This window comes from Cyprinus carpio, chromosome A20, assembly GCF_018340385.1.
Source record: "Cyprinus carpio isolate SPL01 chromosome A20, ASM1834038v1, whole genome shotgun sequence".
Classification (NCBI taxonomy): domain Eukaryota; kingdom Metazoa; phylum Chordata; class Actinopteri; order Cypriniformes; family Cyprinidae; genus Cyprinus; species Cyprinus carpio.
Genome location: NC_056591.1, coordinates 20,826,990 through 20,854,800, shown reverse-complemented (window position 1 = coordinate 20,854,800; position 27,811 = coordinate 20,826,990). Strand labels below are relative to the sequence as shown.

Sequence of the window (27,811 nt, the reverse complement as noted above, 5' to 3'; positions counted from 1 at the left end):
CCCAGGGAGTCTGGGACTCAGAACTGGAACTGGTTTATTTGACAGTGCTCAATGCACATTTTCTCTTCAAATAAGCAGAAGTGATGAATTTTCTCCATGCAGTTAAAATAGCTCTGATGAGATTGAATTCTCAGTCATGGGCCCAGACCAATAAACACTTGACAGTGAAGGACTGCCAGATCTTCCTTCTCATTTCAATACAACAATTGCATTTGGTTTCCATTGGTGTCAATGGGGACCAAATATAGCTGACAGGAACTTGGCTGTATGGGAAGTTTAGTGATGTGATGACAGAAGTCAAATCTATTTTCAGACTATTGTTGATAAATTCTGTTTTCAAACTGTTCTTGCAGACATGCAATTATTTATTTATTTTTTCTGCATTTGGTAACAATGGATTTTATTTTTTGAAACATGGGCACATATTTTTGTGTTGTTTGGTAAAAAATAATTTATGTAAATTGTTGCACTCTGTGTGATACAAATTATGTAAGAAAGGATTTATGAATGATTTACACTGAAATTTATATAGTTTAGATGAAGTTTTTCATCAACGAAGCACATTTACAAAATAACAACAACAAACCGATCATTAGTTAGTGTACATTCATATTTATCTCATGAGAAATAGCATGCAAGATTAAATAATAAGAATAAAAAAAATCTTTAGTTCATGTACATTCATATTTATCACGCAAGCCGTAGTTGTGATACTGCATTTTATAGCTACAACAAACAAGAAGTTAATATTGAGTAACTTATATTTCAGACACAATGCTACCAGTTACTTTCTCTGTTGCAGAGTTCTTCATTTATTTAAGGAATTTCTTAACGCTGATGTTATAGTTTTTTTAGTTGATTAGTCCAGTTCACATTTCCAACATAAAGATAAATGTTTCTCAACTTTGTCGCATTGCCGGATATGTCCACATGTTAGCATAAACAGCCAACACTCATTTGCATTTACATTTATACATTTGGCACTTGAATCTGTTTCCAGAAATAGCTGTGAGCTCTCTTTTACTGTGCAAGACCCAGTAGCTTTCCTATGATTGAGATGATTTGGGAACTGTGCCGTAAAGGAGAGCTTTAAACCCACATCAGGCCTGAGAAGCTGTGATGCCCCTGATTGGCAGGGACATACTGGCTGTCTCATGCTTGACTGGTGTTGTATGGCCAGGCTGCCATGTTCAGCGTTCACGCCGCAGAGCTCAGATCAGAGCCACCGTGACTCATGTGCAAGCAAGTAGGCGTCACTGCCCCACGTTAGTCCTTTAGTCTCACCACTCGGCCACCAAGTGGTTAATGCAGTTCTACTGCCTGTCACAGCTTCAAAGACACAGAGAGAGTTCATTTGAGAGTGAATGCATGCATGTGTGTGTTTATGGAAGTCAGCTGTTGTGTGTGTCGATTGTGCAGCTGTTGTGTTTTATTTGGAGATAGGTATCGTTTGTGTAAATAGGCCTTTTCCTGGTAATATCTGAAGTGTGTGTGTGTGATTGTGTGCCGATGTACGTGCCGAGCAATGTGTAACACTATTGTGAATGGCAAAGCACTTTAAAAAGCACTTTAGAGCAAAGATTCACTCTGTCAAACTATAGGCACCTGCATGAATTTAAACCTCCTGTGCATCAGCGAGCAGCACTGACCACATCAGACCCAGATTTGTTTATGGGCATTTCTTCAACTATGGGCACATTTGGCCCTGTGGATTTTTAGAAAATAAACTCTTGTAACGCTCTCAATTGTTTATTTACTTTGTCCACTAACAAAGTCCAACTGCGTTTATACATAAATCATAGAAGAATTTCTGTCATTTTCTGAAAGGTCATGAACATTTCACCATTTCAGAATAGTGCTAAAATTATCCTTTCATCAAAATCAGGATAAAGCGACACACTTTGTCTTGCCATGGCTAATTTAAATATAAAAGAATAATATTTTTCATGCCTTTGGGTAATTTAAGACAATTCAAGACAATTGACCCCTTCGCCAGGAGCTTGAATGACCAATCATAATGCAGAATCTGCCATTTTGTCGGACAAATAAACCAGACAGGAGAGTGGATTAACGTCAGTGGACTTAAACCATCTTTCCGTGGTTGAAACACCATACCTTCTGATGTTCGTTCATGTTTAATTTTATGCTATGACTAGTAAAGAGGAAGAGATGATCGGTTCACGTGCCGCTTGAACCGAGGTGCTACATTGATCTGTCACTACACATTAAAGAGCCACAAAACAGTATTTATTATTATTTATTTCTTTAAAAAATTACAAAGCTGACACTTTGTTTCATACCAAAAGTAATAAAAAAAAACTGTGATATTGTGAAACATTATTGCAATTTAAAATAATAGTTTTTATATTTTAATATTCCAATATATGTATTATTAAATATATTTTAATGATGTAATTTTTTTTCCTGTGATGAATTTTCAGCATTATTACTCCAGTCTTCAGTCTCACATGACATCTTTTTTTTTCATGAATAGAAAGTTCAAAAGAACAGGATTTATTTAAAATAATAATCATTTGTAACTTTATAAATGTTTAGTACTGTATATTGTTATTTTTTGAATAACAGAATAACAATAATAATCAGAAGTATTAATTTCTTAAAAAAAAAAAAACATACTGATCCCAAACTTTTGAATGTTAGTGTGTATACATATGAATTTGTTCAGTAATTAATTAATATATATCTTTATATATCTAAAATTTAGATAGTCTGTCTTGAAGAACTTGAAGAAGTCTTCAAGAACACTTATTTCTTAGCTAGGCTTTCTCAATCTCTACATGTTTTCTTAAGTTGAACACATCTGTCTGCTTTTTTGGAGTCTGCTCTCAACCTAATTTTATCTCTATATAATCCCAGTCATAAATTGTTCTGTGGGTCAGCTAAAATCCGATACGAAATGTACTAAATCCCATCGAAATTGTCCCTAATCTCTTTGAAATTGGCCCTGATCCCATAGAGAGAGGTCTATCAGACATGACATTCTTAAAGTAGGTGGTATCCGCAGCATGCCCCCCCCCCCCCCCCCCCCCAACCCCCACCCCTTCTCTGCTGGTACTCTGATGTCATCAAGTTAACCGTCTGGCTCTGCTGCCCACAACAGGCCAGACGAGGCAGCGCTTTGACCTTGAGAATGTGTTCGGAGCAAAGATTAATGTCAAGTCACGAGAATGAGAATATTACTAGCAGAAAAGGTTAAACACTGCATTGGTCATGGTGTATTAGGCAGCTCTAGATGACAAGACTGAGGTTATGACTCTTGAATGAGTCATTTTGCAGAAAATAATTGTATGTCTTCTTTTTGTGTGTATAAATTTCACCTAATCACATACAGGTTAATCCACAGGCAAAATAAAAATCTGTAAAAAGCCAAGATTTGCATTACAATCTTTTACATTTGCTATATGAGGCAAAAAAAAATCTTGCTATTCAACAAAGAATCCTGAAAAAATGTATCATGGTTTTTACAAAAATATTAAAAAGCACAAATGTTTGAAATTCTGATAATAACAAGCAGCAATTAAGCATATTAGAATGATTTCTGAAGGATCATGTGGCACTGAACACTAGAGTAATGGCTGCTGAAAATTCAGCTTTGCCATCAGGAATAAATTACATTTTAAAAAAAAGATTCAAATAGAAAACAGTTATTTTAAATGTAATAATATTTCACAATATTACTGTTTTTACACTATTTTTGATCAATTAAATGCAGCCTTTGTGAACAGAAGAGACATAGTTGTGACCAGAGGAATCTGAAACAGAAATTTTTAATCTGTAAAAATTGTACTCATAAGCAAGGCTTTTATTTGGCACCATCCCTTATAAATAGTGCAGCTAGTGATATATTAGCTATACTAGCATCATAGCTCAGTGTATTGGAGCAACTGCTAGGCTACGACTCTGAGCGAAGTAGCAATTTATAAGGTTCTTTAATTCACATTTCAGTCTTATAAAGCTAATTCAGGATGAAAAGGAACTTGTAGAGTGCTCATCAAAGGGAAATTCATTCTGCTTTTAAACTATGCTGAATGTGAGAGAATGTAACATTGTCTAGTTGAATGAAATTGTGTGTCCATATATTCTGTGAATATGGTGTGGGAGCTACAGAGTGAAAGGCTTTCTCCCTTGCTCTCTCTCTCTCTCTTTCTTCTCTGTCTGTTGTGTGTCTGACGTCAATACTAGCCTTTCATCAGCAGTGCCATTAATCAGCTCGCTGCTGTCCTCTCTTCTTCCTTTCCTCACCTCCCTCTCATTCTCATTGTGTGTTTGTCTCCTTGTTTCACTGCTCTCTTTCATTTTGAACACTCTTGTCTCTTTGTTTCCCATTTATTTTTCTTTTCGGTGGCTATATTTGGAAGGGAATACTAGCTTACTGTACAGTATATAATGTATTGTACACCAACCATTTTTTATTGCTTAAATTGATATGTCTGCAGTTTAAAAAAAAAAGTTTTTTTTTTCTGTCATAAAAAAAGTATGCCGTGATTAATGTGGTACCCAGAAACAGACACACACGCGTATTGTATGATAATACCATGTGTGCTTTGGTTGTACCCTGCACAAAATTTCCAAACAATTTAAACCATAAGGAAAGTGCATACTGCATAATGCAGAAAGAGTGATAGTATGTTAGTACGCCATTGCAAACATATCCTTAGTCTATATGTATCCCTCAAACACATGCTCAGTTTCTCCCATCTTGTTCTCAACACCCTCTCTACCTCATTCTGTCAGTTCAACATTCCCTGGAAAGATCAGTTTAACTCGGATCATCATTCCAGACAGGCCTCTCACACGCACTCTTCATCTCTCTTCATCTTCATCTGTTGCTGCAGATCACTGATGGTTCAACATTTGAACACACACAGGAGTCTGCTGTGCAGTATATTCAGGTGGTTTCAGTTTGAGCTAATAATCTCCACTCTCTGGCCGCTCCCTGCAGACGCACAAACACTATCTGCTTCATCAAATTAAACATGTCCAGAGAGGAAATAAAGGACATCTGGGCCACCTGAATATCCTTTAGGTATATCTAATGACAACAGCGCTCACAAATGGAGTGTGAATGTGTGATTGCATGTGTTTTTGTCTGTAAACACATAAAAATAATTTGCATTTTGTGTAAAACCAAATTATCATGCCATCTAACATTATTTTCACATTGAAAATGTTCCAAAGTGCACATTATGCTTGCAGTTTTACATAAATTATCATGGTCCATGTCATAAATTGTGATTAGTGACATGGACATAGTGCAGTATTATTTTTTTTACATTTATTAATTATATTATAAATTGTAATGTACTCCTGTGATAGCAAAGCTGAAATCATAAGAAACTCTTATTATTTCTATTGTTTCTTATTAATAATATTTTGTAGAAAGCATGATACATTTTTCAGGATTCTTTAATGAATACAAGGTTCAGAATATTAGAAAGTTCATCCTTGCTTAATGAAAGTATTTTACACATACACACATATATATGTATATACTGTACACACATACACACTACCATTGGCATTTCTTTTCTCTGCCAATCTGAATTTATTTTTGCATAGTTTGTATGTGTCTGAGCACTGAGTCGGTGTATGTGAATTTATTGCATACTGTGTTCAGCACTGTGCTGGACGAAACTGAGGATTACAGCATTTCCATAACAAAGCCCAGATACAGTACATAGGTTTAGAGTCTCTGGAATACTGCCACTGCTATTGCTATTCTGCACCTGTAGAGTGTGACCTACCCCTGAGACACACACACACACAGAGAGAGAGAGAGAGAGAGAGAGAGAGAATGAAAGTAATGGATGACTAAGGGCTGTCTGCATCACTGTCAGTCAGGGTGCATATTTATTATGTCACATGGTCTCCTGCCCTGTCTGAGATTACCTGATGCTCCAGCATGAGCTAATTTTAATGTGACAACAGAGCAGGAAGAAAATAAAGTAAAGTTGTATCATGACTTCTTCTACAGCAGAAAAGTGGAAAAATGCCTGCTGGTTGGTATAAGACCCTGTTTACTCAGCAAATGATCAGTTGATGTGTAAGTGAGCAGAGTAGTCATGTTCTGAACGAAAAACTGTTGAGTTAGTTTGTGCTTAACACTTTGTCCTTGCCAGGTACAATGCAACAAAGCCCCAAATGATATATCCTGTCTTGTAGTGCTAATCATCTGAATCTGACAACATTTAGGTTGTCACATAGTCCCGTCCACAGTAAAATCTCACCGGTCAAAATATATGCTTTTAATCAATGTTGCATATTATATTATTGTACTTAAGAAAAAACAATAACTAATAAAAAATGACAAAAGCACAACAAAATTACTCAAATTAAACACTGAAAACATAAAAAACTAGCTGAAAATATTGATAAACACTAAAATAGTATATATATGGTAAAATAATGTTTTTAATGCAAGCGTATAACACACAAAAACTAGATTTACTGAGCCACACTATCTGCTGCTTCCTTTTGAACTCCGACATCCTCCTTGGCATGAAATGAATTTCACAATGTGTTTACAAATCTTGTAAAGTGCAAGGACTCCGTTTTTAACCTTTTAAATTGAATCCATAGCTTCCTCCAATTCAGAACATGCAGTTCAGCCAAATATTATTTTTAGTTTTTACATTGGTCTCCTTCCAACAAGGTCACAAGGAAAAACCCAATTCTTTTGTCAGATTTTATAATGACTTTCATTAATAATGTTAACAAACATTACTGCATTTTAGTTAGTCATCGTTAGTCATTGTAGATTTAAATGTCACGAATCTAGGTACAGATGACGAGGAAGGGCACACCTTCTTAGGGCACGCCAAGCATGTTGTTTTCGGAGAACATGCTTTACCTATGCAGAATTCATCATATTTGTCTAGAAAGGGATCAAAGTGCAAAGATAGCATGCTGCAAATTATATGACCCTTTTAGCATGTAGAGACAGCAAACTGTTGAACTAAAATGAAGGAATAGACCACCTACAACCCCTGAACTGTACAGAAACAATGGCCTGACCTAGCACAAGAAAGCATTAAAAAAACTGCAAACTGAGACTGGAAGAAACATATCACAACTGACTGGGCACACAAACTAGCCACAGCACCATTTCCATGACATGCACCGAGAAAAACAGTGGGGAAAGATCAGCATTCAGAATAGTTCCACAAGTCACAATCTCCTCAAAGAAGATTTAACTCGAAATCCAGGGTTGTTTGAAGGATGTCTGGAGTGACTGCTCTGGCCATATAATATAAATAATTTTCAAAAGAAGCCATGGTGACACTATATGTGTCCGTAAACACAAAAAAAATCACATTCAATCCATGAAGTGGTGGGCTGTGCATTTCACACGAGGTCTTCAGTGGTGTCCTACCTGAATGAATCCACATCTTAATATCATCATTATGATGCCACGGCTATAGAAACCATCAATATTATACAGAAATTCAGTATAACAGGGTGTTGCATCACAGACAGGTATCTCATGTAGCGAGAATGAATGCCATTACTAAAGCAAACTCAGTTAACACAATTCAACATCTCCTTTCAATGCAGCCGCAGCTGCACCACGTACATCATCTCTAGCTGAAGCATCAAAATTAACCTAATAAAATGACAAAAATATAGTCCACCCCGATGTTCTTACAGACATTTATTAACTCAAATGTATTTATACAATTTACAGCAAATAACATTGATATAAAACAAATAAGCTGATTACATGTGATTACAAGTTGACCTAACAATTTAACATCCTCTTCATCTTCACGAGTCTACCCGCATACAGCAGGAGGAAAATACTAGTCAACACAGCTTTACTGGGAAAGTAAACAAGTAACATTAAAATAATTCATATAAGACAACAAAGAAAAGTGTATACATGTGTTTTAACGTATACCTACCAATTTAACATACTCTTAGGACTTTAATCTTCACAATGAGTCTCTCCGGCGGTCTGCCAGTGATGCTGCAGGAGGAAAAAGCCAGTTAGCTCAGCTTGACTCAGAAATTGAGCACTCCTTAGATATTCTTATGGAAACTTGCAAATATCTTGCAAATAACATCAAAATAAAACATATAAAGCGATAAAAAGGTCAAAAATGAAAATTAACCTACCATACTATAGTGGGCTTTCATCTGCACGATGAGTCTGTCACAGAGATGTGCCGAGGAGGTGTGTGGTTGTTTTTCGCGGTCTTTTAGTACTACTGTATTTAGATTTACAGTAGGCTAATATTTTCCCAGAATGCATTGAAAATCTACAATAACATACTGTACACAGTATAAGGTAAGAAACCTGAGAATACAGTAATAATACTGTAAAAACAACAAAAATGATTTACAATGTGCTATTTGCTAGCACTGGCTATTATGCTCTTTGACCATCCAAACAAAGGACGTGAAAATGGAGTGAAGGGAAGGCCTTGCTGGCCCTGACGGCCCACCACTGCATTTCAATAAGGCACAACAGAGACAACTCACTTTTTCAGTGGTTTTCAGAAGTATTTTTCCCATTCATTTTACATAAAACTGACTATAAGTCATTGATTATAAATATAAAATACCATGTATTTGAGGTTTATTGCTAAATATTCAGACACAAACTTAAAAAAAAAACTCTCGTAGTGCATGGCGTAGCATCCAATCCATCTAACAGTGTGCCTGTGTGCGTGTGTGTGTGTGTGCGCGCGCGTGTGTGTGTTACAGATGGTGTCCTCTCCTCTTAATTAGAAAAGTTTCATGGCATCTCAGGAAGTATTACTCTGTTCTAGCCTTGTCATCCTCAAGGACCCTAATGCCATTTGCACAGTCACTATCAGCTAGCCCAACTGGCGTATATACCAGGAGCCTCGTATCCATCCATTATTGTCAAGCCTGCTTAGATTAGCAGCTTCCATCTGGGCTTTTCTGCACCAGGTGTTATGTAGTGAGGCCTTTTCCCCTCTCAAGGTTGCCTTAGTGCCAGAGTCATTTAAGCTGTTCATTTATTGACTCGCTGCGATAAAACCAGTGCTTCCATCGAGAAAGGATAATGTAACATACATTGCACAGGTCCATTCTATCAGTTCTCTCAGAGTGCTGGAAAAGTAAACACGATCTTCTAGGGACGCAGTGCAGACAATATGATGACTCAACTGTCTGGAGTCTTTTAGCATGCTTCATTTAGGACGGCCACTGACCTTTCCGATTGTAGCTCACATGCTCTATATCTGTTTTTGTTCCCATTCTGTCTCTGTTTTTCCATTCTGACCCAGCTTTATATTGCTCTGTTACCTGGATTCTGATTCTCATTGGACAGTTCTGACATATAGCAGTCAAATTTGTTTTTACAACGTATAAATGTCCCAGCCAACCAATTTCCTACATAGGCTGTGCAAGTTTCATGTTGATCGTATCACTCTAATATTGCCTTGGCATATTTCTAACTTATTTGATGTCATATCCATTGATTTGTTTGTATTATACCTAATAGTGTTAGGTAATATAGGCAAAATCTATATGAAAAAACAACAACAGACATTTGTACCATCCTTAAAAATGTTATTTAGAAAAAAAGTTTTAAAATATACAGTATATATATATATTTGTATATATATATATATATATATATATATATATATATATATATATATTGTATATGCATATATTTGAATTGAATCACAAAAACAAATCAAACTTACTAACTCAAATTTTTGCTACTGAAATTAAAATACACATATTCATATTAATACTAATTTAACTTATAATATTTTTAGTTATTATAATATTTAGTTATAAAAAAATATATAATATAACTTATCATAATATTTTTAGAAAACCTTTAGTTATTTTATCATCTATAAAATTATAATGAAATTTCTGTAAATTTTCAATATATCCAGCCTTAAGTATTTACAGTTAAGCATTATCGAAAATTGAATAATCTGAGAAGTCCCCTTCAGCCTGCTTTATTTTGCAACTTAACCCAAGTGTTTTGTCTACATTATGTGTTTAATACATTGTTATATAAACATCAATACAGTGTGATGTCAAGCTGCAGAAACAAAAATAGCCACCTATATTTAGAAAAGTGCCCATGCCTTTTTGTTGCATGCTGAATGATGTCACGTAAATGAGTAAGATATTAATAATATATCCGTCTTGCCTGGATCCACAGACTTTCTCATCTTTCTCTCTCTCTCTCTCTCTCTCGCTGTCGTTCTTGTTCTAGAGCTCTCTTTTCCATCCGCTCACTAATGTGTCTGTGATGCGACTTTATATTAATCTGCAGTGCTGAGTCACTCTCCTGTCTTCCTTTGCCCTATCAAGAGGGAAAATGGAATCAACTGACAAAAATAAGAGGTGGAAAGGTGTTGAAATAGACAATATGTTATTGCATTACACATTCTAGCCACATAAAACTGTTTTTTAACCCAAGAACAGCTACAAAAGACAAAATAAGAGGGGAACAGCTCTGGTGTGTGCAAGTGCAAGCGAGCATTCATAAAATGAGGCAGTGATGTCACTGCATGGATTGAGTGAGAGAGAGGAGGAGAGGAGGGGTGGGGGCTTTCGCACACACATACACACTTACACACCTCTGAGAGTTACAGCAGGCTCTTCAGAGCACATCCAAACACTCACACACAGCCTTGCGTGCATTCAGACGCGCTCCTCACACATACTCTGTCAGGGACCGGTCATCCCTTCAATCTGAGTGAGCCCAGCATGCCCTCCAGGAGCGTGGACTGTAATATCTCCACCCTCATCGCTTGCGCGGTGGACGTGGAGGTGTTCACCAGTCGGGAGGTCAAGGTAGGGCAGGAACTTTCAACCTTGTTTGGGGTACGTACGACTTAGGGTTGGCCTAGCAGATTTTGAGAGATGTTAAAGACTGTGTCACATTGACATCCTTCATACTGAAGTACAAATAAAAAGGGTAATTATGTTTAGATAATGTTTGTATGTCAACATAGTAACAGACTAGAGTGCCTCATTGTGGATATCTACAGAAAAAAAACAGATTACATTAGGTTCACAAACCACTTTTGCCCCGAAAGACTCATTGATTCAAATCTGACTGTTTTATCTTGTCTTTCAAGTGATTGTTTGTGTAAATGTACCTCTTTAAATTATTTTCTGTCTAATAATTTTACCTGGTGGTTATTTAGATTTTGTGCGAAGAGGTTTGGTTTGAGTCATACGCTTGTTGTCACGGCTCTTTTTATTCACACAGCACTTAATCTCTGTGCGTCATGGTCTTACCCGACTGACCATCACTCTCTGAAGACTTTGACATGCTCATCTTTCACACCATGCACTCTGTCAGACTTACAAGGTCATCACTGATTCCACATCCTTCATTTGGATGGGTGTTTGTAATGCTTCATTGCACCCTTTGGAAATAGTGAAATCTGTTCTATTTGAACTAATGTACTTGGTTATTTTGTTTTGAACTGATTTTGTTTAGTAGGTTTTGGTTTTTGGGGGCCAGGTTGATCTATGGCTTATCTCTCTGTCCCAACTACATTTGCTGACAATTTTTATGCATCGTGTCCTCGTCAAGCATGGAAGGAATGTCAGTAGCTAAGAAGTTTATTTATTTAAAGATGACTAGAAGTCCTCCTAAGCACTATGTATCCAAAAATAGATTGGAATTTTTTTCCTGCATCATGGAAGCATCTACAAAGTAAAATTAAACTGCAATGTTACTTTTTTTTTAGTGAAACCTATAATTAATTAGGAAATAATGTAGGATAGGTTTTTTTTTCTTCATTTGACCGAATTCTGATAAAGTGAAATGCTTAAGGCATGTTCACACCAAGATGAATGCTCAGTTGCAAAATGTTTTTTCCCCCCGATTTTAATTTGAACGAATGGCTGTTGATGCATCTTTTCAGACCAATATGAACACTGAACATTTCTTTACGAAGAGGTATAAAACTGTCCAACCAATGATATTTGCATTTTCATTTAAGTGCACAGAGCCACTGTTGTTACATAAAACTATGACTTGGTGGAACTTACAGAGCTTTGAAACTATCTGTATTGTAGAAAGCCATATAGAAATAAAGGTGACTTAAAAGGTGACAGAGATTTTGCTAAATTACAGTACTCTGTACTCTTGTATTTGGTGTACAAAACACCATAGCAAATAAGAAAAATCTGAATGGCTGTTTAAAAACATGTAAATACTTTTGACTTTCTTGATCTTTACTCTGTGACAAGTGGGTGTCAGAAACAAACAATTGCGCAGCACCTTGTGTACCGGGGTTAACTGAGTTTGCATTTTCATGTCGATTTTCATGTCCATCTGCCTTTTTTTTTTTTTGCATTGGTCTGATTAGACAAATAATCTCACTTTTGCGAATATTGTACTGAATTTTCATGCAAATGTTCATTTGTGTTGGTGCGAACAGTCCTTTAGATACTGTTCTTGGCAAATATTATGTCTCCTCACCCACAAGGCCTTGGTTATGACAGCAGACAAAATATATATTTTGGGGGGCTAAATAAAACTGCTAAATTTCAATGAAAACTTTTTTTTTATTAAGGTTTGTTTGTTTTTTTGAATAAATTATACACTGCACTTGACATACTGTATAACAACAATCCATAGTCCACAAAAAAGGAGTCCACGTGCACTATACATTACAAGTCTTCTGAAGCTATATGTTGCCTTTGTGTGATGAACAATCCTAAAATGTGACTGATTTATAATCTCTGTCACTTCCAGATTAAATAAATACTTTGAGTACTGTGCATCACACAAAGCTATCATATGGCTTTGGAAAACTTACTGAAGTTTTCATGTTGTCAAGAATATAGACTGACATGGCGATATTTTCCAGTCTCATGATCCATCTTTATCTTTCCCATATGCGTCCCTCCTATTCACCATTATGAGATCATTCAGTGTTTCTGAACCCCCGTGTCTGTCTCTTCCTGCCTCATGAGTTTCTTGTGACATGTTTCAAATTGCCTGCGCTTTGACTGGCCTTAGTTTCAGCTGGGCCATAATGCTGAGTAATAGCAGGAAGAGCAGCGGGACTTCTGGGCTTTCCACATTTATTTGCTCCTTGCTGAGAACACTGCAAGTCAGAAGGTCACTTTTTTTTTTCTCTGGGTACCATGGAGGTGACCTGCTTCCTCTAATAACAGTAAGAACATCTCAGGCACTGCAGCACAATTCCTTTTCCTGTCATATAATTTCACCAAATAGACATCTTATGTAAATATTAGATTTGTTCTTTCCCTGTTCTCAGCCTTTGAACACTGTCAGAAAAAAAAAAATCATTTGATAGTCCTATAACTGGTCATGCTAGAAGACTGGAGATTCTGGTTTCATCTTTACACGATCATAAGATCTTTCCACCTTGTGTGCTATTGTCTTTTTTTATATATATTTCTATATAGCTTCAAATAATTTTTCTTTAAGTTTTTTAGTTACTTATTTTACTTAATTCGCAAGGCAACACTTTTTTTAAAAGTTTAAATGTCTCATGTAATATTTACATTTTATTTTATATCAGCTTGATTTTATTTACCAAAAACTATATATATATATATATATATATTATATATATATATATATATATATATATATTATATATGCAATATCAATCTAGGAGTAGTATTGTCCTAAGACAAGAATCAATTATGGTTTTAGACAAGAATGCATTTTGGTTTTAGGTTTTAGGACAACTTTGATGAAAGGTTTTGATCCACTTCAAATGCTGACTAGAGTATATATAATTAACCTTTTATTTATTTATTTATTTAAATAGTTTTGGTTTCAGTTAGCCATAACACAGGTGCCAAATACCACAATAATGTCATGACAGCATTTATTCCAAATCATGGTGAACAGTCTATGCAAACGAGTTAGGAGAAAACAGGGAAGATCGAAGAAAATGTATATAGACTGATCAGAATTTCAGCCTGATCCAAAAGTAATAAATACAAACTATATAGACACTACTTCAAAAAAAAAAGGCAGAAAATACAGTGCTCATCTAAATCTAGTGTCTTCCTCGATAGCATGTGTTGTGTATACACAGTACATTGTAAACATGTTTCCAAGTGGACTGATAAAAACCTGCGTGCCCTTACTTCAGGAAGTTACATAAAGCCAGCCAATCAGATTAGAGATTTCCTAATCAAACTACATTTTTTTTTACAAAATATGCAGCAGGATGCCAGTATACAGGTCTGAAACCTCTGTTTGTTTACTTTACCCAAGCGGCAACCTTCCAGTCTCTCTCATGAAACCAACACGGAAGTGACTAAAACTGCAAATCATCGACTGGCCGCTAGAGGCTGGCTCCAAAAGGGAGTCAGTCCTATAGACTCCCCATGTTAAAATGCCCAAATTTACAGCAGAAAAAAATGTTTACAGCCTGGAACAAAAAGTGGTTTTGGTCTATATAGCTAATTTTGCCCTTCATGACAACTGTGAGGGGGGTGAATTTTTTTTATAACTCGTCTGTTTAAGGAGAGGATCTGGTCTTGATTAAAAGCAGGGTACTGTTAAATTTGACATTCAGTTCAGGATTAATGTTAAGGTTAGGCTCAGTTTGCATTTTTTCCCTCTTCCACCCCCTATTAAGAACGTTTCAAGCCACAACGTGAACACTAAACACACAGCTTGGCTGAAGAACAGCTGTAATTGCTTAAATGCCTGCATGCCTACCACACCATCCTCAAACAGAGTGGAAAAGCATAGCACCTCAGTTTTTTTTCCTTCATGGGAAGGCTTATCATTCCATTCTAATGGAGTCTCCTGCCATATCTGCAGTTTACATTTTAGTATTGTCACCTGATGCATTTTGTACTCACTTTGGTTTGTCTTGGCAGGAAAGCAAATATCTATGTGAAGTTAAGTGAGGTATCACTGGGCTAATGCATGTTATTTTTAGCGTCTCTCTTCTCCTTGATGGACTTTTTATCTGTCAAGCAAAAAGCTTGTAACTGAGTGTGTCATTGCGCAGTAATTTCATGCTTTAGTGGGTTGAGATCATACAGCAGCCCAGACAACACCATAAGATGTTTATAAACTAACATGGCTGCTTGGCTGCTTCCAAAACAAATTATTTTCCCCTCTCTTTTTAATATAATTCACCCTGATTGGTCCTTCAATGCTCCACTCTCACCTAAAATGGACATGTTCTTGAGAAAGTCAGGTAAAATTGTGTTTCACTGACGTACTTTGTGATCTTTGTCCCATCCAAATCAAGCATGTCTGTTTTTCTCGCGCAACTTCTATTAAAACCTACAGTACGTAGCAATAGCGTTAAACTATACATCTCATTTATTCTGACCTTCATAAAATACCATACATAAAGGTTGCCACCTCCATCATGTATTTGACATGGAAACTGTAATGCTAGTAAAACTCTACAGATCTTGAATAGTCTGAAACAGATGTTGCTCAATCAGGAAATAAAATACACACATAATTTATTCAGAGTAATATTAAGAAAGCAGGTGACTTCACTGCAATTCAAGCAATCCAAGAATTATATAGATCAGTGGTATAAACTAAAATCAATCATAAATGCTGTAATGTCGTAAAGATTCAGGATCTTCAAGTGCACATTAGATAACAGCAAATGTAATCAACAGTAAATGTAAAAATATGGAATATGAGCATGCATTGTAAAAAAATAAATAAAAACATCTATAATAAATAATATCTCAAAATGGTACTTTAGTCAAAGCGGACACCATCGAAAACTAGTCTGTGATGGATAGTAGTACAGTCGTTCAATATATTATACTACTGTATGCCTGGGATTGTGCTGAGCCTTGTTTTTTTTTTTGTTGTTGTTTGAATTGAATTAAATATGGTGACTGTATTGACTAAAGTCAAGGGGATGCTTTCATTTTGGTCCACCAATCTACAAAACTTCAAGTTTTTAGAACATTAAGTTGGTAAAACATACTACTCATTGGTTTCTCAGTGTCATAAAATGTTCAAAGAAATGATATATGTACTGTAGTCTGAGCTCCAAAGCAATCATGGCTTTCTCTTACAACATTATTCTCATGACATTTATATTAGCAAATACCAGATGGAATCTATGTTCATTTCCACCACTTTAAATGAGGGCACTTATTGCCAACTGCTGTTGCTCTTTTTAAATGATGTGTTTCAAGGTGGTGGTAAATGATTTGCTAATGTCCAATTTTATAGGCTCTATATATATGTACTGTATGTGTGTGTGTGTGTGTGTGTGTGTGTGTGTGTGTGTGTGTGTGATTAATTTACTGTGAATGGAAAAACTACTAGCCTATGTGTCAAAGTTCTGGTATTAATACAATTATTTAGGTACATTTTAAGTCTATCATTCCACAGATCCTATTATGATTAGATAAAGTAATATTTTTAGAAAGCCAGTGGCAAAATATTCCACTGCACATAACCCTTCATCCTCCTCCCTTCATCTTGGTGTCCATATTTGTAAAGGAATGTGATTTATTTCCACTACAGATACTAAGCTTTGAAATGTCCGCTGAAGGCTCTTAAAAAGGAACAACACCATGTAACCCATGGCAAGAAAGTACAATAATACTTCAGCTATATTTACCTCCATCACCTTATGCCTATTTAAAATATTAAGTTTATTTGTTTATTAATTTGTATATTAGGCCTCAAATACTCAAGGCAGAAAGTGATGCTCATAACCTCAATGTTTCCATCAGGGTTTATTTTCAAACACATTCCATGGCTGTGGTTCAGATGTTGTATATTTTTGGTGTCTGCTAATGCAAACATAACTTTTATTATTGCTTATACTTAGGGTGATTTTATCAAACCCCTAACTGTAAGTGTTAAACTTCAGCTTGTACCTCATCCTGCACTGTTTGTGCTAAGGACAAGAATAATATTTAAATAATATTTAAAATTGTACAACATGTTTTTACTTTTCTAATTATGACAACCTCATTTTTATATGGTGAAATTTAATTCTTCTGACAGTTTTGAGTTTTATTAAAATTGTCCACTGGTCTTCTATAGTAGCATACATTTAGGTCAAAATGTAACTATATGGTTTCTAGGTATTTGTACAAACCCGATGCAAAAAAGTTGGGACACTGTACAAATTGTGAATAAAAACAGAATGCAATGATGTGGAAGTTTCAAATTTCAATATTTTATTTTGAATACAACATAGGTGACATATCAAATGTTTAAACTGAGAAAATGTATCATTTTAAGGGAAAAATAAGTTGATTTTAAATTTCATGGCATCAACACATCTCAAAAAAGTTGGGATAAGGCCATGTTTAGCACTGTGTGGCATCCCCTCTTCTTTTTTATAACAGTCTGCAAACGTCTGGGGACTGAGGAGACAAGTTGCTCAAGTTTAGGAATAGGAATGTTGTCCCATTCTTGTTTAATACAGGCTTTTAGTTGCTCAACTGTCTTAGGTCTTCTTGGTCACATCTTCCTCTTTGTGATGCGCCAAATGTTTTCTATGGGTGAAAGATTTGGACTGCAGCCTGGCCATTTCAGTACCCGGATCCTTCTTCTACGCAGCCATGATGTTGTAATTGATGCAGTATGTGGTCTGGCATTGTCATGTTGGAAAATGCAAGGTCTTCCCTGAAATAGACGATGTCTGGATGGGAGCATATGTTGTTCTAGAACTTGGATATACCTTTCAGCATTGATGGTGCATTTCCAGATGTGTAAGCTGCCCATGCCACATGCACTCATGCAACCCCATACCAACAGAGATGCAGGCTTCTGAACTGAGCGCTGATAACAATTTGGGTTGTCCTTCTCCTCTTTAGTGTGGATGACATGGCGTCCCAGTTTTCCAAAAAGAACTTCAAATTTTGATTCGTCAGACCACAGAACAGTTTTCCACTTTGCCACAGTCCATTTTAAATGAGCCTTGGCCCAGAGAAAATGCCTGCACTTCTGGATCATGTTATGGCTTCTTTTTTGGCCTATAGAGTTTTAGCCGGCAACGGCGAATGGCACGGTGGATTGTGTTCACCGACAATGTTTTCTGGAAGTATTCCTGAGCCCATGTTGTGATTTCCATTACAGTAGCATTCATGTATGTGATGCAGTGCTGTCTAAGGGCCCGAAGATCACGGGCATCCAGTATGGTTTTCCGGCCTTGACCCTTACACACAGAGATTGTTCCAGATTCTCTGAATCTTTGGATGATATTATGCACTGTAGATGATAACTTCAAACTCTTTGCAATTTTCTCTGAGAAACTGCTTTCTGATATTGCTTCACTATTTTTTCGCCACAGCATTGGGGGAATTGGTGATCCTCTGCCCATCTTGACTTCTGAGAGACACTGCCACTCTGAAAGGCTCTTTTTATACCCAATCATGTTGCCAATTGACCTAATAAGTTGCAAATTGGTCCTCAAGCTGTTCCTTAAATGTACTTTTAACTTTTCCGGCCTCTTATTGCTACCTGTCCCAACTTTTAATTATACTTCATTACCCCTTTATTGCATGACTACATTAATAATATAATAAAATTCCATATGAATATGCCACATTTCTGCCACAATACCATGGTGCAGTTAGTGTTACAGTAAATCCATAGTATATGATGGTGATTTGTAGATTGAAAAGCCTTCTCACGATCATTGTGCACAGTGTTTCTCCTGTTTATTAGCGCTGTTTTATCTGGCTTTAAACTAGTTTGAATCATCATTTTGCTGAATTCAGGCACTTTACACTGGATCTCACAGTGCTGTTTAGTGTCGAGTGACTCATCAGCGAATAAACGCATCTGCTCTAGTAAGTTCACGCTGCGCTGCTGTTTGAAATTTGGTTCAAACACCACCCATGAAAATGATAACAATCTTGTTACTAAAGGATACTTGGAGAAATAAACCTGGTCTAAATTGTGAATGAACCTGAATATCCTTTACAGTACATTGTGATACTGAAAATTCAGCTCATATGCAAAGCCATTTCTCATAACAAAAATTGGGAAATGTCTGACTGCCTTGCTAAAAAGATCAACATGAAGCTGGATGACCAAGGGAGGCTAATTAAGATGCCTATAGGGACACCGGCATCCAATGTCAGTATTGTGATGGTAGTAAATGATCTAATTTCAAGGTGCAGCAGATCAGATGAATGTGCTTTGATCAGCATTTCACACGCCATCAAGTTCTTGTTCTATAATTAGCTCTGGACGCATTTGACATCTTGTAGAACATCAGGGAAGTGCTGAGTCAGACGCCTGGAGTAAAGAAAATGTGCACATATGCACTGCAACTCTCTCATGGACTCATCTTGTGTCACCTGTCATTGCGGAATCATTAAGAATGGGTCCAGCTGTCAATGCTGATACACACCTCACATCCTGACACATGGTGGACAAGACATATCCACAGCTGTCATCTCTAGGGACGCTCACTCTTGGCTCTGAGATGAAGGAATATGCTGGAGGTTTCTCACAGATTGTGACAGGATACAAGGTGTTTGGCGCCTTTTGGAAGAAAACTGGCTCATCTGTCTCTGAAGGAGGGTACCAACGAGTGGCTCTAATCTTTCATCTTCCCCCATCTCTGGACATTTTTTTCAAGCACATTCACTATTTCCTGATGCTAAAAGTGACAACTTTAAATTCTGTGTATTGTGAAGCATTGAGCAAAACCTCCGGTGACTGACAGTAAAGAGTCATTTAAAGTGACGTGACATTCAGCCAAGTATGGTGACCCATACTCAGAATTCGTGCTCTGCATTTAACCCATCCGAAGTGCACACACACAGAGCAGTGAACACACACACACTGTGAACACACACCCACAGTTTGGGCCCATTTTATGCTGCGGCGCCCGGGGAGCAGTTGGGGGTTCGATGCCTTGCTCAAGGGCACCTAAGTCATGGTATTGAAGGTGGAGAGAGAATTGTACATGCACTCCTCCCACCCACAATTCCTGCCGGCCCGAGACTCGAACTGACAACCCTTCGATTGGGAGTCCGACTCTCTAACCATTAGGCCACGACTTCCCATAGAAATTTGTGCATTTAGCAGACGCTTTTATCCAATGCGACTTACAGTGCATTCAGGCTATCAATTTTTACCTATCATGTGTTCCCGGGGAAACGAACCCCCAACCTTGCGCTTGGTAACGCAATGCTAATAGATGTTTTTATCAAAAGCAACTGTACACTTATAAGAAGATGCCTCCCTTAAAGTAGCAGTCTTCAAAGTTAACAAGTTTGCAAAAAGTTGCAAAGCTTCAACAAATACAAGTGCTTTTGCAACCATACATTTTAACTACACAGTTATACAGCTGCTCCCTGTAAATCAGGCAACTATCAGTCCCACTAAGAGGCCAGTAACATCATGATCTGGCTTTGATGTAAAGTATATATATATATATATATATATATATAGATATAGATTGATAGCAATAAATTCACATATACACTACTGTTCAAAAGTTTGGAGTCTTATGGTCACCAAGTCTGCATTATTTGATCAAAAATACCAGCAGTAATATTGAAGCACACAGTCTTAATATATAATTACATTTGAGCTACATGAAAATAAAAATATTTTTAATGAGCACCATGGAAGAAAAAAAATATTTGAAGTCTAGATATTTATTTTGTATAAACTATTATACAAATATTATGCATTTTAAGTGTCAACTTAGTATTCACTGGTATTTTGAGACTTGTGACTTATAGGGCAACCTTCAAGGACATCAGACCAGGAACTTTCTGGTCACAAACCTTAACTTCTATCATATTAAACTTCTACATCATATCATCCACCCGATCTCTACCTGAACTTGATTTCTGATACAAACAAAGCACGTCTCCTAGACCTCACATAATGTCCCGTGGTTCCCGTGTTAGGGGTTTCACATTTTAGATTATTGTTTGTCGTCATACTGAAGTGTTTTACCAGCAGTTGGCTAGAATTTAAGGGCATATTTGAGGGTTTCATGTTGAATACCTATTTTTGGTGTACACACTGGCCTCACTTCCAAGTGCTTATGCCTTTAAAAGGCAAAGCAAACCCAAACCTAAGACATTAGCCGTTTTAACAGGTCTCTGAAAATAATGTAATTAAATACCTCACTTACCTCAAATACCTTGAGCTGAACAATCAAATCAGGAATGTGATAGCCTACACACATTTGATGAGTTTTTTTATATTATTTTGGGTGGTGAGGGGGATATAAATCAGTTTAAGCTGTTTCTATTCTAGTTTTAGATGCTACTCTAAAGGAGTGTTTCATAACAGTGTGCTTTTATGTATTTAATATGCTATTTAAACAGCTTTAAAACTTTTGTTAAAGTACTTTTCCCTATCCCATTTAAAATCATTCATTAAGCTGGAAGGGGTTTGTGAAACCTGCTTTAAAACACAAACTTGTTATTTATTTATTTGTTTGTTTGCAGTTTTGCTGCTAGGGGCAGAAATTACACACCTCACCTCTAAGGTTACAAATAAAATATTCAGAGGTCTTCTAAAGCAATGAAAATTTATAAGAAGCTATTATATCACAACAAAAACAATAAGCATAATGTTTTAAAGGGACAGTCCACCCAAAAATGTACATTTTGTCATCACTTACCTTCATTTTGTTCTAAATCTTTGTGAGTGACTTTTTGAAATGTAAATTTCTGTATTTGGCAGATATATTTATCCAAAGTGAATTATATTGCATTCAAGGTATGCGTTTTATCAATTCCTGCTTTTCCTAGAAATCAAAACCATGACCTGGTCATGCTAACACCATGCTCTACTGTTTGAACTACAGGAAGGCCAGAATTATAAATTAAATTATGACTGAATTTTCATTTTGGGGTGAACTATCCATAAATCCTCATGGAGAAAGTTAGAATGCATGTAAAAACATCTGATCTGGGAAAGTCCTCTCTTTAATACATGAGGCTGAGAGTGCTATGGGTTACCCAGACCTATTAGGACTGATTACTGAATTGAGAGATATGAGCGACCATAAAATTGCTTTCATCAGTTCCTCTCCTGAACAGGAAATTAATATTAAGAGGCTCAGCCATTCTGTCTCTCCAAAAGGATCCAGTTCTGGCTGAGCTGATTGGATGTTCTGTGGGGCATGCCTAGTCCAAAGACTTTTTACAAAGAATACAATGACATTCATCCTGTCAGCGTTATGATGACATTACTCGCAATCATTCTCTCATGGCCCTGATAAGCTTGATATTGGTGGAACAGGTCTTTCTTGTTTCTGGCACAAAAAAAAATGCTCATCTTTCTTTGTCCTCTATGAAGACATGTGAATTATTCATGCTTTGACATTTGCCAGGACAGAATTGAAATATTTATCCCTTGTTAATTTACCTTGTTTATTTTTTGTCTTTCAGAAAATGTTCGAGGCGCTGTTTCTCGCGTATGATGATGGTGTGACATTCCAGCAGTTTAAGAGCTTCCGACGTGTACGAATCAATTTTAGTAACCCCAAAGCAGCAGCCAGTGCTAGAATAGAGCTGCACGAGACACCTTTCAGAGGAAAGAAACTTAAACTCTATTTTGCCCAGGTGAGAAGTGGCTTAGGTTGCCCAAAATTTCAAGTACATTTAGAAGTGACACGCAGAACAACAGGTTAACATACAAACTAAGCATTCGTCAAGTAATATCGTGTTTCTGCCTGATTAGATCTGAATCGGAGTTGATTAAACAAGTATATTTCAATACTATGCTGCTCAAAGTGTGTAATTTCTCTGCACCACATGGAATCAAAAATTACTAGAGTTTTGATAGAATGAACTATAGAGCAATAGAAAGATACTGAGACATTAGGGATTCCTTTATACACAGACAGTCACAGTGCAGTTAGCATTTGATCATACATCATGTTTAGCGTAATCTTTCCATAAATCATGTCAGGGTCTCTAACCTTTCTCAGTAAGCAGGAAATGAACTCATATTCAGGATTAGACAACTCTAATAAGGCAGAATCCACAGGCTGGAGCAGACAGCTCTGAAATAAATGCATTCTGATAGTTGGTATTAGCCGCCCACCAGCGTAACTGCCCGAATCAAGTTGACATGGTTGTTGCAAAATGAGGGTTCAAATGAAGGACATCTTGAATATGAATGCAGTGTATTGTGGGGTTTATTTGCATTTCAGAACTGAGCTGAGTGACAGGATACAGAACTGCAATTCAAATGAAAATGTAAGGATGTTGAATTAAAATGAACTGAAATTCAAATACTTTCATATAACTCAATTTTACATAGCCTTTTCTGAAAGTTTAAAAATAAAGTTTAAAGATTTTTAAGATAGATAGATAGATAGATAGATAGACTCATGAACTGAATGGGAACCAATTGTTAAATTCTAAAGTTTTCCAAACTGTGTGGTATAGAATTTTTAAATTTTTAGTTTTTAGAGTGTCCTGGGATATAGAATATTGAAAACTGTGTATGCAGAGTGTTCAAAAACATAATGAATACTTAGGTTTTGTATGGTTAGATTATCAAGTGTTCCAGTTAGGTCTTTGTTTGACTGCATCCTGGACTAACACACTCTCTGGCTCTCAGGTGCAGAACCCAGCATCCGAAGGAGACAATTTGCACCTGGCTCCTCCCCAGCCTTCCAAACAGTTCCTCATCTCGCCTCCTGGCTCACCTCCAGTTGGCTGGCAACAGATTGACGAGGCCACACCAGTTATTAACTACGACCTGCTTTATGCAGTTGCCAAGCTTGGCCCAGGTCAGTTACAACTCACCAGTCTTTTCTTTCAAACTTTGCCATTATCCAAGTTCATCATGCACTGGTATGAAAGGTCTTACACACACCTGAACTCTGAAGTTCAGGCTTTCGTGCTGGGACATCACGTAGCATGCTACAAGTCCTTATCCTCTCAAATCAAGCACATTCATTACTCACTCGGTTAGCCATTGTCTTGAATTGTCCTCTTCACTGCAGTGCAGGTGATTACGTCCACCATCCTGCTCCTAATCAATGCACACTCTTCTTCGGCTGACCTTCAGGGGGGTGTGTGTGTGTGTGTATGAGCAACTCCCACTGTGCCCTGATGAGCGGTTACTGTAGTAAGTGCTTCTGGAGCTGCAATGTGTTTTGATTAAAGCTGCCGTGTAGATGCTTCTGTTTATCTGGGTGTTTAACAGTGCAGATGGGGGCTACGTTTGTTATGGACCACACACACTTTCATACAGTGGGCCTGTGAGTGCCCTGGCTCTCATGGGAACACCTCAGCCATCTTGGAGTAAATAAGCACATTATAAAGCACTGCTGGGTGACCTTTTCAGTGGTTCTGGGCATCTCCAGTTCCCAATTAATGGGCTACCATGAATTTCCTGTAAGGGTTTTTTATAGCATCACGTATTAAATTACAGATGATGACAGTTCTTCCATAACGTTATGTAACTCTGTAGTTAGGTTAGCCATAAATCATCTTTGTCATTGTCTTTCCATTGTCCACCACTACTTTATGCTTACAAAAAACACTGTGGTAGCAGATGATAATTTCATGATATAACCATCATGGTGGTGCTCTGAATAAATTGCTCTGAATCCATCAGCCTTTATCTGTGGGACTGTATTTTTACAAATTCAAGCCAAACACATTGTAATTGGCAGTTACTTTCACAGCTGGTTTAGACTAAAAAAATCTATCTGAGAGACCTTTTTACCCTCAGTGCCATGCGGTTTCTCATAATGTGTCTAAATTTGTCAGTATTATATCACTCACTGATCCATCTGCTGCCCTGGTAGACGCATCATCGTCTTGTATTCCCATCTAAACAGCTGCTCGGGACAATCAGTCCATCTTGCCTCATTTTGCAAACGAGCAGCTTTAGAGCATGTCGAGCACGTGAGTATATAACAGTACTCAGCCACAGGGAAGCCAGGCCTAAATGCTCTGGTTGGCAGTACATCACTTATGGAATCAGGTCAATATTGAATGTCACCCTCTGTTTGTTTGGTCTATTTTTAGCTGACAGTGTAAAAGGCGTTTGGGGATTATGGAGTAGGAACATTTGAATTATGCAACAGGGCTTGGCATTATGGACTCTCAGCCATCAAACCCCCAAGGGATCCATTTCAAAATCCTGTGAAAACATCCTGCTGAATTCTAAATCTCTCTCTGTCTGGCTCTCTCTAACTAAGTATGAAGAATGTTTAAGCATAATTCAGATGGTTTAACCTATATTACTTATGTAATAGAGCGACGCGTGAACAAATGAGCCATAGCTTATCAGAGTGGCACAACGCATACTCTGTTGTTCAGACAAATACTTTACATAGTTAAAAGCTTTTACAACTGTGATAATATGAGTCACTGTGAGATGCAAGGCTAACATGCAGATGGCACAACCAGATCTAGGACAATGAGTAGATGTTCAGGTCACATATCATCTGTGCCAAAACAGCTAGTTATTCTTTAAGAAATTCCCAGGTTTACTACAACTTAAAACAAAATTATTTTCACTTCTCCCTTAGTAAAAAAGAAAACAAAAACGCTTATTGATCTGACCATTTTAGTATATAAATAGCTGCAAGTTTGCATCAAAAATAAAATTATGTATTGTTGTCAAGCATATGAATGAATTTAAATAATTGTAAAAATACTTTTAATTTAAAATAAGCTTAATTTTGTGATTTAATTAGTTTTTTGTGTGTATTATTAAATTAATTTTTTATAATTTAATAATTATTAATTTGTTTAATTCGAACAAAATGTAAATTAAATTATTATTGAATTATTTATATTAATTAATTTAATATGACAACACTACATGGCACCACAAAAATACATGCAGAGCCTCAAGTCGTTCACCAACAGTCTTCCTGAATTGTGACATGAAGGCAACTGACAAGACAATGAAAAACATATGTGTTACATATTTTACATATTTATATCTGAATGGCTTTAGCAGGGACTGACTGTTCATGCTACCCAGCAAAGCCATAAATGCTTGATTTAGCTCACCACACCGCAACATGCTCAATGGAAAAATGCAGCCTAGCTTGCATATCATACTGTTTTTCATCACAGTGACACATAAAACACTTACTTCTGCACATGTATGTATATAAACATACATAGCAGTGCTAGATTTGTATCAATGGCTGCTGCTGAGAGGTTGTGAAAGAGAGTCATTCAGAGTTGCATAATCCCAGAGCGGGACATTGAAACCGCTTCACTTCTCTGGTGGTTTCACAGCCTGTTCTGAGGTCAGCCAGTCAGGAGTTTATTTGTGTTATATTTTTAAAGGTGAGGTGTGGTGCTAGAGAGTGTTGTTTTAAATTTTTTTTTTTGTTTTTTTTAGTTTTTTGCATATTGTTGTTGAATATTGAGTTTTTGTGCTAATGAAAAACACCTTTTTCATTTGCTGAGTAGGAATGCATTTTAAGGACTTTACATGACAGAATACCAATACTAAAATATATGAAGAAATTCAAATTATTTGACATTTTGACTAATAACTACACTAAACAACATTCACTTGTCACATTAGATTCCATCGTATTTGTAAAATGAAATCAATAGCAAACATAAATTGTCTGAGGATAAAACGTCACATTGAGTGTATGTACAGTATGCTTGTATAAAATCAGTCTGAACTCAATTACAGGATGGGAGATCACACTCCAGAGATCAAGCTGGCATCTTGAGACACATTTAACAATTAATCCTTAAGTCGCTACAATTATGCATGAATTTAGAGAACAGTACATTATTGCTATTGATTACCCCTTAATAACCTGACAGAGAGAAAGAGCAGCACTGAACTGGGTTAAACAAGGCCTTATGTCTACAGTAGATGCAGTGGGAAAGGACAGATAAATGTTACAATATTTTGTTCTAAAATGAAGAGGAAACTTAATTTCAATCTAAAAGTTCACAATAGTCACCAATATAAAAACACCTGGGAATTAACATATTTTAGTTATGTATTTTTACTAAAACATTTGAATAAAAGAAAAATGTCACACAGGGACTTCCTTAAACATTTTTGAATTTCAGAATTTTGAACAATTCAAATTAGTGACACTGTTTTTGCTACTGAAGTTTAATCAGAGATGCAAGATAAAGCATGCTAAACTAAATAAATACAAGGCATCAAAAACATTGTAGCCAACAAAATCATCACAGATATTAAATATATTGCCCACCCCTAATTTCAATATTCATTTTACATACCAGGCCATTTGACTGAGAACAAGTGATTGAGTTGTGATATTAGACTGGTTTTGCTTCAGTGAATCGCAGCCTAAACTAATGTGGGATGTGCTTTGTGCTCTGATGTTTCATTGCCTTAAACATTCAGTTTTGACCTTGTGTGTCCATGTTGGGCTTCAGTCACAAAGCTGGTGCATTTTAATAGCAATTGAAGGCGATTAGGGAACAGAGGAGACGGTACAAACTAGTGAGCAATCAACAGCACTCAAGTGAAACCATGTGGCAAGCTAAACAAACAGCCCATTCAGCTCAGGCACCTCGACTGCGTTAGACTGCTGTCGGATGGCAATAATGATTGTGGTTGTTGTGGAAGGAAGCTTTTTTCCATTGTTAAGCGTGTGTTTCCATACACACGTTTGTGTCGGAGAGGCTGCGTTTCCACATGGCTCGCACTGAAATTGTACAGTACAACAATATACGTACACACTCCAGCTCATTAAAGCAAAGCGCTTTTGTTGTTCCCTGCTCTGTTTACAAGGCGCATACCCAGCCGCCTCACCCTGAGAAAGCAAAAGCACTTAATGAAATATTCCTGCTGCATCTGTGGACGCTTAGATAACAGAGCTGGAGCCCAGCATGTGTGGTGTGCAGGGCCCAGAGAGGG

General features: G+C 36.8%; 1 protein-coding gene across 3 annotated transcripts in view; it reads left to right on the top strand.

The window, feature by feature from the left end:
• LOC109069124 (calcipressin-2-like) overlaps positions 1-27,811 on the top strand; it is a 60,306-nt gene that overhangs the window by 27,549 nt on the left and 4,946 nt on the right. For 2 of the 3 annotated variants that reach the window (XM_042778085.1, XM_042778084.1), the window contains exons 3-4: positions 22,357-22,530; positions 23,537-23,708. In XM_042778085.1, coding sequence (XP_042634019.1) covers positions 22,357-22,530; positions 23,537-23,708 — 346 coding nt within the window. Of the gene's footprint in view, positions 1-10,574; positions 10,816-22,356; positions 22,531-23,536; positions 23,709-27,811 lie in introns of those variants that run through there. The other variant, XM_042778086.1, reaches the window with a different exon arrangement.